Source organism: Stegodyphus dumicola, chromosome 8, assembly GCF_044657685.1.
Source record: "Stegodyphus dumicola isolate Sdum_Otavi_A_Nest chromosome 8, ASM4465768v1".
NCBI lineage: Eukaryota > Metazoa > Arthropoda > Arachnida > Araneae > Eresidae > Stegodyphus > Stegodyphus dumicola.
Window position 1 is genome coordinate 136,632,663 of NC_140775.1, and position 12,592 is coordinate 136,645,254.

The 12,592-nt window shown below is 29.8% G+C and overlaps 1 protein-coding gene across 2 annotated transcripts in view; it reads right to left on the bottom strand.

Moving 5' to 3' along the window:
* Window positions 1-12,592, bottom strand: part of LOC118203882 (structural maintenance of chromosomes protein 4-like) — a 233,953-nt gene that overhangs the window by 68,338 nt on the left and 153,023 nt on the right. For both annotated transcript variants that reach the window (XM_085822460.1, XM_085822461.1), the window contains exons 15-16: window positions 6,827-6,988; window positions 1,485-1,525 (exon numbers count right to left, since the gene is read on the bottom strand). In XM_085822460.1, coding sequence (XP_085678586.1) covers window positions 1,485-1,525; window positions 6,827-6,988 — 203 coding nt within the window. The remainder of the gene's footprint in view (window positions 1-1,484; window positions 1,526-6,826; window positions 6,989-12,592) is intronic.

The following is a 12,592-nucleotide window of genomic DNA, read 5'->3' on the forward strand; positions in this document are numbered from 1 at the left end:
ACCTGCAGTATGGTTTTATATCCAGAAAATATTGCTGCCAATAGTTAAGACAGCAATAAGGAAGTTGCTGAAAGTGAAAAGATTTCAACTGATTATTTAATGGGAATTCACGACACTGCAATTATAAGACTTTAATAATGAAACTCTGTAATTATTCACATCCCCAAAAGCGAAAAGTTGTTTATAAGCTCTTTATTAGAAAAAATGAATTTTGAAATGCTTATGTTTCACACCTTGCTTAGAAACTCAAGTATCCCATCATTTATATTAGAAATAGGAACAAATTATAACCCATGAACCCATTCAAAAAATAACCATATTTGTCAGTGAATCGCCAAAAATATTGCTGCAAAATGCTAATTCACACTCAAAATGGCAGTCATACAAACAGACAGAAATTTCTGATTATTAAAGGACCTTTTGCCAACTTTAGCCAAAATTAAGGCCTTTTAAGGACCAAAAATCGATTCCAAAAAACATAGGACTTTTAAAGACCATACGAACCCTATTTAAAGCATAAAATATATTGAAAATTTATTTTTGCACTCCATGTTAAAATTGACTATAAATTAAGATTGGAAACAAAAATATATGGAATTTATTTTTATAGCAAACTAAAAGAGTCTGCCAAGTCTCAGAAACAAAAAAATTATAAGACTGACAGAAGAATAACAAAACGAACATAACGTTACCTATTTGTGTAAACTGAAAGTACTTTCTTGCCAAATCAATATAGTTTTGTAACACCCAAACCTAACTGTAATGTAAGACTTCAGGGTTGTTTTAAACAATAATAGGAATTTAATATTATTTTAACAATTATAGTAATTTTACTGTTATATAATCATTTTAATATCATTTAAACAATAAGTCAGAATGCGAGACCATCTTTCACTAGTATGAGACTTGCTTCTTATAGACTAATAGTCTAATATTCATATTAGACACTACTTAATATGAATGCAGTTGCTTCAGATTTCACCAAGAAATTATATAGAAACTAAATCTCTACATATGCATTGTTGGTTTGTTTGCAGAAACGCTATAGCTCATACATAAGCTGTGTGGTATTAAATGTATTAAGAAAAGTAAGTAAATCCTGAATGCTATAAATTTCAATTTTCATTCCTAGAGAAAATTACAGAAAGTTAATAGTATTCAATAAATTCTCTACATGTTCCAAATTATTTGAACTAAATATTCACAATATGAAGGAGACTAATGTCACACTTAATACTTCAAACTAAAGCAAACAGACTTTCAGAATATATATCTCTCTCATATCCAATATTAACACAAATAAGAGCAGAGACTATCCTGTTATTTGAATGAATTTAAATCTAGTAGCAAAGCATTTTATCAGAATGTATGCAAATAATGCAAAACCATTTTATTGAAGAAAAGTGAACTGACTTAAAATTAAGTAACAAAATTTTTGTCTCAGAAATATAAGAAAATTATGCTCACAAATGAGATAAACTTACGTTGATATTTTCTTTTGAGAGTAGGATTCCCAGATTTTCATCTATAAAAAAAATTACATACTTTTAAACAATACACATATAAACACAAGACTAATTTTCTAAAATTATTGTATAATTCAAATTATTCTCTAACATTTTTAACATATATAAGATTAAACACACAAAAAATTCCAATACATATACATATATTAAGAATAAAATTAATTTTATCACTATTACAGGTTCATATACTCCTTACATTAAACACATGAGTATATTTATAAACTTTTTGAATTTTTTTCAGTATTTAGTTATTAGGATAGTGCGTAATTCTTTTGACACACTTTTCAGTATTCTAAATATAGTGCCCTTTAAAGTAATATTTCTCTTTAGCCCCCAAAAGAATATTAGCAGTAAATCATGGCTTTATTGAACTTAAACACACTGGTATTTGTTGTCCAATGAAAGTCGCATATTTAGGTAGAGGCAAGATATTTCAGAATGTTCATAGAAGACATATTATGAAAAATTACTAGGTATGTCTAACAAAAAGGTCACAGGTCCTTCAAACATTTAAGAAATACAAAAAACATAGGAAGACAGCTTAAAATCCTCCCAAATCATAATTTTAAAGAAATCACAAGTAGTATATTCAACCAATTTTTGAAAAGGGAAGGCATTAAACATCATTTTTCAGTTGAGTACAGACCTCAAGTAAAGAGTTGCAGAATGTGCTAATTGTACCTTAAATGAAATAAACAGGTGTCTGTTGTTCAAACAAAAATTGCTCCAAGAATTAGGGGCAAAAATGGCATCTACAACTGCTTACATATGCAACCAATATCTTACTAAAAGTAGATCCAAAATTTCTGAAGAAATTTGGTTTATTATATTGTACTGTATGATAATAAGTAAAGCTTTTGTATTGATCAAGTCCAACAGGAGAAATAAATTTCTCCCTAAAAGTTTTTGTTGGATATGCAGAGGAAGTGAAAAATCTGTGGAAAGCTAGAACCTGCCAAACAATGATGAGTCATGATGTTTGGTTTTGGGTATTGATGGACACTGAAACGATATTAGAAACTTCAACGGCTGTTGAAAAGTAATTTATCAAATTTGTTCTCGCAAAGTTGGGGAGGGAGAAACACACACAATTCTATGTGAAATCTCTGAAACAAAAACAGGAGGACCTGCAATTTCTGGAAACAGGTGTATTGGAGACACCAAGAAAAATACATTAGCAAAAACATTCAATTGATAAACTCTCACAAATCCAGAAACTTTAAAGAAGCTTTATAAAGTAATAACGAAAAAAAAAAAAAAGTGAGAGAGAGACAGCCGTTATATTTAGAATATATTTTTTTAAAACAACACCTGACAATAAAATAACTTTTCAGGATATAAATAAAAACTATTGTCGGCACAAGTGTTTCCAATAAAGTGAAAAGTGAACAGCACTGTTGATTGGCACAAGGCCAGACTCATTACTAAAAGGACTATGAAACTCAAGGACTCAAAACTATGAAACTGACTATACTGAAACATTTTTGCTCATAATTCTATTGCTCATATTAACTGCTAAGTATGTTCTTAAAATACACAAGACGGATATTTAGGGCTTATTTGTATGTAGAAACTGATAATGAAATTTTCATATCCCAACCACAAGGTTTCATAACTTCTGAAGGCAAATACGTACTTCAGCAAGCAGGGGAGATGTGCTCAATGAAACTAAATGAAAGAAAATTTCTATAAAGTTCTATGTAAGGTCTGAATCATTCTGGTAACAGGATGCCTGGATTTCACTAGCATTTACGGAGAGAAGGCAACTTTTTGGATCGTGATCTGATCCTCCCGTGCACATCTCAGTTTGCGCATATGCTGTCGTGCTCTTCGTGAAGTTCTGTTTATTTACACGAAGTACTGCGTGATTTGAAAATTTGTGTCATGTGTTGAGAATGGATGCATTTGTATTAAATCTGTATTACATATCTGTATATGATCTACAGTGAATACAGTTGAATGAATAAATCGGTAAAAAAAAATAATTTATGCTTAGAGATAAAAAAATAAAATTTTTACTAATGCAAGTTTTTAAGTAGTGCATTTTTTTATTAAAAAGTTTATTCCTTTTTAATTATGCATTAAATTAATTATATACAATAAATAATAATGAAATATTACCTATGACTATTGTTAATTAAGCATGCCTATCTTCTGTAAATTATTGCTAGAACATGAGGAAATATGCCACTTTACGCTAGTTTAATTCTTAGCAGGTAATTACAGGACAATGACAGAGAGTGCCTATTATTTGTTCCTGAAATTTCTTTATTGATTATACTAAGTTTATGCATTTAAGGGTATTAAAAAGGCTTATTTATGACACATATGAGCACATTCTGATGCATCAGCTATGTGATAAGTTGAGCATTTGGTGTTGCAACTGGCATCTCAACAATGAATTACACTATTGACATTTCATTATCTGTACAAGAACAATGAAGTGCATAAACTTCTGCGAAAGGTACTGTGAAGAAATCTAGTTATTAAATGTATCTAAATTTATAATGATTATAAATATTATCTAAATATATACTAACCTTAGCATTTAACTGTAAACATAAAGCAAAATTTTGTTAACATATTTGTAAAACTATTTAAGAATAGCTTGTACTGGAAAGCAATCTGTTAAAAGGTATTATAAGGCAAATTCCATGAGAAGTTTACTTAAAGAAATAATCAAGGAGAATATTTAGAATAAGTATTATGGCAATTGAGGGTGAAAAAAAAATCATCTGGTAAGTATTTAAAGAATTATTATTATTTCCTTACATTTTATAATAACTCAGGTACAAGTTTAAAAATAATAATAAAAAAAAAGCCTTTTTAATTCCCTTTCAGAAATATTCATAGGAAAGTTAAGTACACGGAAATCAGCAGCAATATTTAACGTATTTCACTATTAAAGTAAAAGGTGCTCTAATTTGATATGAAACGAACAGAGCATTAATTATAAAGGAACTCTGATTTTTTATTTAAAGGATCCCTCAGAAAATAAAAAAAATCATTTTGTATTTGAGAAAGTATTTCAGGAAGAAGCTCTGTAATTAGGGAAGAAAGAAATAATGCATAATTTTGATATTAATAATATAATAAACCTTGATCTTAATTTTTGTAATTGTTAACCAAATAAAATCAAATTACCTTAAAATATCTTTCTAATGTAATTAACAAAAACTTGTGAAAATATTTTATTCAAATTAAACTGTTCTGGGAAAAGTATAGCATCTAACTCCGCTCATAATGAAACATTGTTTAAAAATGTTTTCTTTCTACATACTTACAACTCTGAAGTATTACGGAAAAAGAAAATATTATAAATTTACATATGCAAAATGTGCATTTTGCATATATGTTATATCATGCTCTGTTTTGTTAAAAGTTCAGTTTTAAAAAAAAAGGTTGCTTTAAGATCCTTCATATGGCTTTGTCGTACTCGCTTAAGTAATAATTCAGTACATGCCTATTAGGGTTATAAGACTAAAATTTCAGTATTAGACCAAGAATAACCTTATAACTTAATAGAAATGTAAGATATTCATAATAACTAAACATGTAATTTTTTTAAGTTAATAGGGATACTTATTAACTATAGTGACTTGACAAGTAAGTTTCAATGGCAGTTTAATAGCCAGTAAATTGTGTTGTTGCTGCCAAAGTAATTTTGTCATGATTTGACCATGGTTATCTTCCACTGTCAGGGCCGTTCCTAGCACGGGTACAGCATGTATGCGACAGCTAGACTCTCGCAATAACATGACTAAATATTTTAAATTAATTGCACTTGTCATATGTAAGTACTTTTTATACAATTTGTCACATGTAAGTACTTAATGTGTATGACATAAAAATTTAACTAATCATTAAGGTTTTTTTTTTTTTTTTTTTTTTTTTTTTTTTTTTTTTTTTTGAGCACGACAATCCTAGGAAAATATGCAGGCAGCCAACGCTCCTATCCACTGTTGTAAATCTGTGGTGGTAGTCTAGCTGAAAAGTATTTCTGGTGTATAACATGATTTCATGCTGTGGAAAGAGAATTTGGAAATGGAAACATATATATATATATTTTTTAATTTACAAAGGAACATGACCAATTATATGTAAAAGATATTTATTTTGTATGCCATCACTCAGGAAATTATATATCTAAAGAACAAGGTATGCACCATAAGGGAATAACAAAATTAATGCTTATTGCTAAGCCTCTCTATAAAAGTAAGCCAGTTTAATAATGGAAAATATACTGCTTATATTGAAGCCACGTAGGTCATAAAAAGAGTATAGGGCCTCTGTCTCTTACAAATGTCGTTCTAATTTTAATCTATGTAACAAAAATTGTTTAGAAAAGTCCCTTTTGATGCAATTTTAGATAAAATTTGAGATTCTGTATCTGATACTGGGCTTGAGAGATTGTATCTTTTGACAAAGAGATATTTATGGAATATTGAAAATTTGGTACACTTCTGTTATCAAAGCCAGATTCAGAAATGTATGCATGTATGGCTGGATGAATGTGTTCATGTATGCATGTATATGTGTACATACGAATATATGTGTGTATACACAAATGCATATATTCACATACATTTCTGAATCTGGTCCCGATAACAGAAGAATACCAAAAATTCTTATAACCTACAATCAAATGCTGTAAGGCATAGAATGATTGTCTAAATGTAGAAGCCTGCATTAGTGAAATGACTGGTGAGGACAACAACTGTGTTTTATGTTACACGCTTCAAAATAGAATTTTAGAAAATTATCCTGAATTTTTAAAATGATGATTTTCCATTAATTAAAAATGAATGACTCCCAGACACCCTTTCTACAGAAGCTGGGATCAGACTATATATGTATAAATGATACACATAGGTTGAACAAGTTACAGAATTGAACTAGTCACACTTCTTGTACTTGATGCTTTGCGTCAAGACTTTCCTTATGCATTTTTTATTACAAACAGAACTAACCAGGAAGTTTTGTCTGTTTTCTCTGCACATCTGAAAGATAAAGTAGGTCAGTTAACACCCAAAGTATTTATGAATATGAATACAAGCTAGTTTTGGCTCACCAGCGGCCGAGCGGTAAAGTCGCTAAATATTGGTAGTTTGGTTCGAATCCCACAAAATATATCAAAAACAGCAAAGTTTTTTCATATTTGACACAATCATATTAAAACCATATTGCCAAAAACATTTCTATTTAAAAGAATTATTACTTTTTTAAATAAAATTAGTCACATACACTGTCTACTTTTCAGATATTTATTATTTTTGATCAACTTACAAATTTTTACTTACTTTATCCAAAGGAATAAAAGTTGTGTATCCCAATTTATTTTTTTTCAAGAACTGTACACACTCTTGAGCAGTAGTTAAAGTGTCAGTCACAATATTATCCAACTGACCACAAGCAGTAGATATAGCTACATCATACTTTTCATCAATTGCTCCAAGGTCACCCTACAGAAGGTTTAAATTTGTTTTACACATAAATATTTCTAAAAAAAATCTATTTTAAAAATTGAAAAGTACTGAGTTAATGCAAAAATATAAAAATAATTTAATACTTTCAAATGTTTAGTGCTCATACATGTATTTATAAAATTGTTTACTAATCAATGAATTTTTATATGAGTTCTATGAACCTATGGCAAAACCCAAATGCTAGTAGCTAGTATAAAGTTCTTTCCTATAAAACAAAGGGCAGTAAGATTTTGCATCAGTATGAGTCACAAATGATGATTCAGAAATATTCAAGTGCTGTAGCTGGAAAGTCTAAGAGGCAGAACTGGATATTTATTTGTTTTGAATGTTTCAAAACAACAATAACAATTAAAACAGAACATTTTAAGTGAATTGATGATATCATATTTTAAATCACTGTGCTAAATATATACAAACAATTCCTATTATTATTGCTCTGTATACATGGAAGAATGCTACTTATGATACATGAACTTATACTTCTCAGTGATGCAATAAATATTTTTTCAAAGAGAAAATCAAGCATTTTCTTGCAATATATCCACCCTTTTTTTCCTTCCGATTATAATTGTTAATTGATTTGATTGAAGACAAATCAGGAGCTCAAATGTGATATGTCTAAGATAAAAGTTTCATAAAAACTTATTTTCACTTTGTTTTGATTGGTTGTTTGAATTTCAGTTTGTAAAATTATCTGTGTCATTATCATTATGCATGCTGGAAATCAGAAATTTTCAAATGCTCTTGATTAAAATAGTCTAAGAGGCACAATTGTTTATTTATATTATTTTGAATGTTTTAAAATAACAAATTATGGCATGAATTAATTTTGATATAACACAGTTTTGAAAGATTTATTATAAGCAGTTACTATTTTTAGGACAGAAAGGCGAAAAAAAATTACAATGGAGAGTTAAAGGACTACCGCGAGATAAATTTAGAATTATGCCCTACACAATTTTTATCTTAACATATTTATGTATTTATATTTATAAAATAAGCTTTTATTTAAAATGAATAAAATAATGAATTCAAACCAGAACAGTAATTTATTAGACAATTTATATCACGAATAATAAAATTGTAAGGCACCCTTGATAATAATAATCAAATAATTATTTATTACAATTATATTTAATGATTGATTTAAATAAAATAAGTAAATATTTGTGTATTATTAACCTACACTTTTATTACTTGCGAGATAAAATTGCATATGAATTTTCTAAAGAGAACTGTTTAATCTCCTGTTTCCATTCGACAGAATGACAAATGGTTATTCTTCAGTTGAATGGATTCGAATTTATCAAGAAACATACAGATATGCAAAATTAAAATCAAAAAAGCATTTCTGAAATAATGGTAAACTTTTAACAAGAAAATCTGGAAAGGGGGAATCTTGAAGATTTGTGCACTTTATTATGATGACTTGTGTCCCATTTAATATGAAAATTAGAGGAACTGACAATTTATGAAGAAAAGAAAAATGACATTTTTGCATGTCTGTAGTTTTATGCATAAAAAAATTGTTGTCAGATATATCACAATTTGCTAAGATGAATTAATTATTAAATGGCACCTACATAGATTCAGTATTAGCAACTATAGTACACATGCCACGCCATACATGCGAGACTATTTTCATTAGCAAGTTGAGTGGATTTACAGCTACAAGATTACAACATTTCATAAAAAGGTGGGGTCTAAGCAACACATTTAAATTTCTAGAATTGCAGAAGATGCTTGAAGGAAACTGCTTCAATGAGTCAGTAGCTATCAACTACCAAAAATTCCAGATGGAAGCTGCATAGCCTTTCTGCTTGAAGAAAGATTTACATTATTTTCAATTTGTGAAAAAATTTTTCTCAAAACTTTAAACAGCCCCATTCAGACATTTTGAACAGTTGTATTTTGACAACTATTATAAACAGATGATTATAACACTGAATAATTGATGTACAGACTAAAGTCTAAATAAAACTTTAGTGTCATTTTTGATTTAGTTTGATGATTACACTAACGTCTAAATAAAACTTTAGTGTTACTTTTTAACCCATTAACGGTTTCACCCGGATTTTCTCGTTCTTTTCTACAGGTCTCTTAACGATTCGTTACGGATTATTGTTAGTTTAAATGTACCCTTGAAAACGGACAGTCCCGTGTTTTTGTATTATCGAAAAACACGCCAAAAAGGACTAGCCCGTATTTTTGTATGTCTTCCAACCCCCAATGGCTAAGGGGACAAGGGTCCATGCAATCCTGATGACAATAGGTAATGGCTGTCATTAGCGTGGGGAGAAATCTCCTTGATGTTTTGAGATTAAAGGCCTTACACTGACTCTAAAGAAACAAATTTATTACCAGTTACAAAGTGGATGCATATATAAAGGGATTTAAGAATTTCTGTTTTAGAGCAGTTATTGAATAAAAAATAGAATTTTTTACAAAATGAACGTTTACCTATAAGAGCATTAATGAATTAAAACGAGAAAAATAAAAGTAATAAATAAATGCAAACATAAAAATCTGAGAATGCAAATCTTTCAGATTTTACATTACGCCCAAAGGGCGTTTTTTAATGGTTTGTGGGTTACCTTTATTTTTAAATATCATGTTCTTCGCACTTAAACCATAAAACTTCAGTTAAACAACAATACCGCAAAATAAATTTTAAATGAGCATATCTTTAGAATTTCCAATACACAGTCTCGCCCGTTGAAGATAATTTTTTATATTATTATTTTCATACAGTGTTGCCTTTGCTCGCTTTAAAATCGTTGAGTTTCTTAATAAAAAATTCATTGAAGTTTTACGAAATAGGAAACATATAATAAAACAAATTCCAAATCTCGGCTTCGAGATGTCCATATTCGGGTGGAAATGTACGTTATTCAAAATTGGATGGGTCTAGGTACCGTTGTTTTATCACAATGCGAGAAACATACATATATTTATGCAGATTATTCATTATTTAATTTCAAGGCAGATAGACCTCGAGTGCTTTGCTGTAATCTAATAAACCAAAACCATTATTTAATTTCTTTAAATATAATACAGGGCTGTAATATGTGGTAGCAACAGTTTGAAAAGTGAACTGACATAGGTTTCAACGGAAAATGAAAAAATGAAGTTAATAGACCTTCTCGGCTAACGCCCTTTGTTTTAAAAATAACGTATCGTGTAATTTAATGGGAATACGAGATTAAATAATTCTCTTTAAAAAATTCTTCTACAAATTTATATCACGAATAATAAAAACGTGAGGCTGTCTTGATAAATGTATAAATATTATACATCTGACAATGCGATTCAATTATTTGATTTCGTAATTTAAGAACCTATGATTCTTCTTATAAAACTGTACAGGAATTTAGCAAAGAAGCTATTAAGTAATCTCTTATTACCATTAATCTATGTGATAAATTATTATTATTATTATTACTTTTGGTTCAGTCTTTTACTTCCAAGTTTCCTTTTACCTCAAATAATCGAAAAGATATATAAATTTAAAACAAAATTCGCCCCAAAATCAAAAATTAGGTTACGAATTTCCTGCAAATTTTATTTCAAAAGCTATTTTACGCTCTGTAAAATGATGCAAACTTAAAAATTTTGAGATTTTTAGTTTATTCTTAAATGGAAATATGCGCAAAAAATTTCTTTGACATTAAATTTTAAAAACTCTAAATCGAATTATTATCATCCGTAAACGGTGCGTGTACAAAATTTGAATTCAATAGTTTATTGATAAGTAGTTCAAAAATCGATGATGAGCTTTTGATTAAACACTGTGAATGAACTGAATACAATTTTTGGAACAGCTCTATTTTTAAGCACTTTGGAAAGATCGGTAAGTTGTTGATATAGCATAACTGTTATTTTTATAGCATTCTTGGCATTATGAAACGTGTAAGTGACATTCATAAGCAATTCCCGACAGTTCTGTTCATTTGTCAAAGTGGCTGCTTTTGAAAATATTGTGAAGCTCACTCGATGTGCTCCACTATCTATGATACTCATTAAAGATATTTAATTATGTTTTATTTCTATACAGAAATACTGGTAAAATTAAGAGGTCAAATATTTAATTATTTGAGTTATATAACTACTTATACTGTCTCAAGAAATTTTGAGTCATTTTGTAAAAATAATCTTTTCTTTAAAATTCCTTTTTCCCCCCTAACCCCTATGCTTCATGACTTTATTACTATTCTGATGAATGGAAGGTTTGTAGAGACATTACATTTTTTTTCACAGCAAGAGACATGAAAAATGAGCAATGCCTTACCCGGGACGCGAACCACGGACTTCTCGAATGCGTGCCGAGCATACTGAGACCACGAAGGCATGCTAAAAGGGCGGGAGAAAATACCGTATATACTCCCCCTTTTAAAGGGCGACTGCGGATTAGGGGACCAAATCGCCAAATCCTTGCGGCGGAGAAACATCATCCACCACCTTTTTTGGTTTGGGTGCCACTATAGAAACATTAGGTTATTTCGAAGCAGGACATGTGAAATAGGAGCAATACCTTCGCCGGGACTCGAACCACCAACCTCTCGAATACACACCGTGCGTGCTGACCATTACAGCACGAAGGTATGCTAAGAAGGCGGGAGAAAATACCTTATAGGTTATGAAAACCAAAAGTTGAGTAGGTAGTCACAAATCTAACTAATAAGTGTTCTACAAATACAACTTTTAATATTTTAGCAGAATTTTTTGGAAACGTATTTATACAGATTGTTGTAGAAATCGACACAGTTTGATGCCAATTTAGAGGAGGGGTTGTTTATGAGCGTATTAAAAATGCTTTTCCCAGTCAAAATGTTAACTACTTTAAAATAATAATTCATAATCGCACTGAATCTGATGTTTACAATTATTTCCCCTGAGATTTCTTTAAAAAGAAAGAATTACAATTGTGTTTAATGCAGAAAATTTAATGGAATTGGCATCTGCGCAAGAGGACGGAAACTATCAAGGAGGACATTCTAAGGAAAACTAGATTTCCTTCACATTGAACGTAGAAAACTTTCACCGAACAAGCGTGTTCACCAGGATTTGAACTTATGTAGGATTACCAGTACTCAGCGGTTTTAGCGCTTGGCCACTGGGGCCCGCAGACCGATTAAAAATCTTGTTTAGAAACCTTTTATCTTGATTTAGTGTGACAGGTGCCGTAGTTTGAAGGTTAGGATTACTTGAATACAGCAAAACACACGAGGACTATCTGCTTTTAAGGAAAGAGATGCCTTCGTAGAGGACTTTTTAATGAGAAAAGTCTCATATTCATGTTATACAAAGGAAAAAACATGGAAAAATACCATTCAGCCATCATATTCGTTTGTCAGGGTGTAAATCTAAGTCGAACTACCAGTATTTACCGGCTACTAATATGGCCGTAGTTTAATAGGGGAATTAACTGTTGGATTGTAAGGCATCTAAATTAAGAAATTAAAAAAAAAATTCACTTCTGAGGTAATCTTTTAAGTTTTTTATTATAATTATGAAAGAGTTCAACTCATATGTTAATTTTCAGATCGTTAAAATTAGTGTGGCTTTAATGAATCATTATTT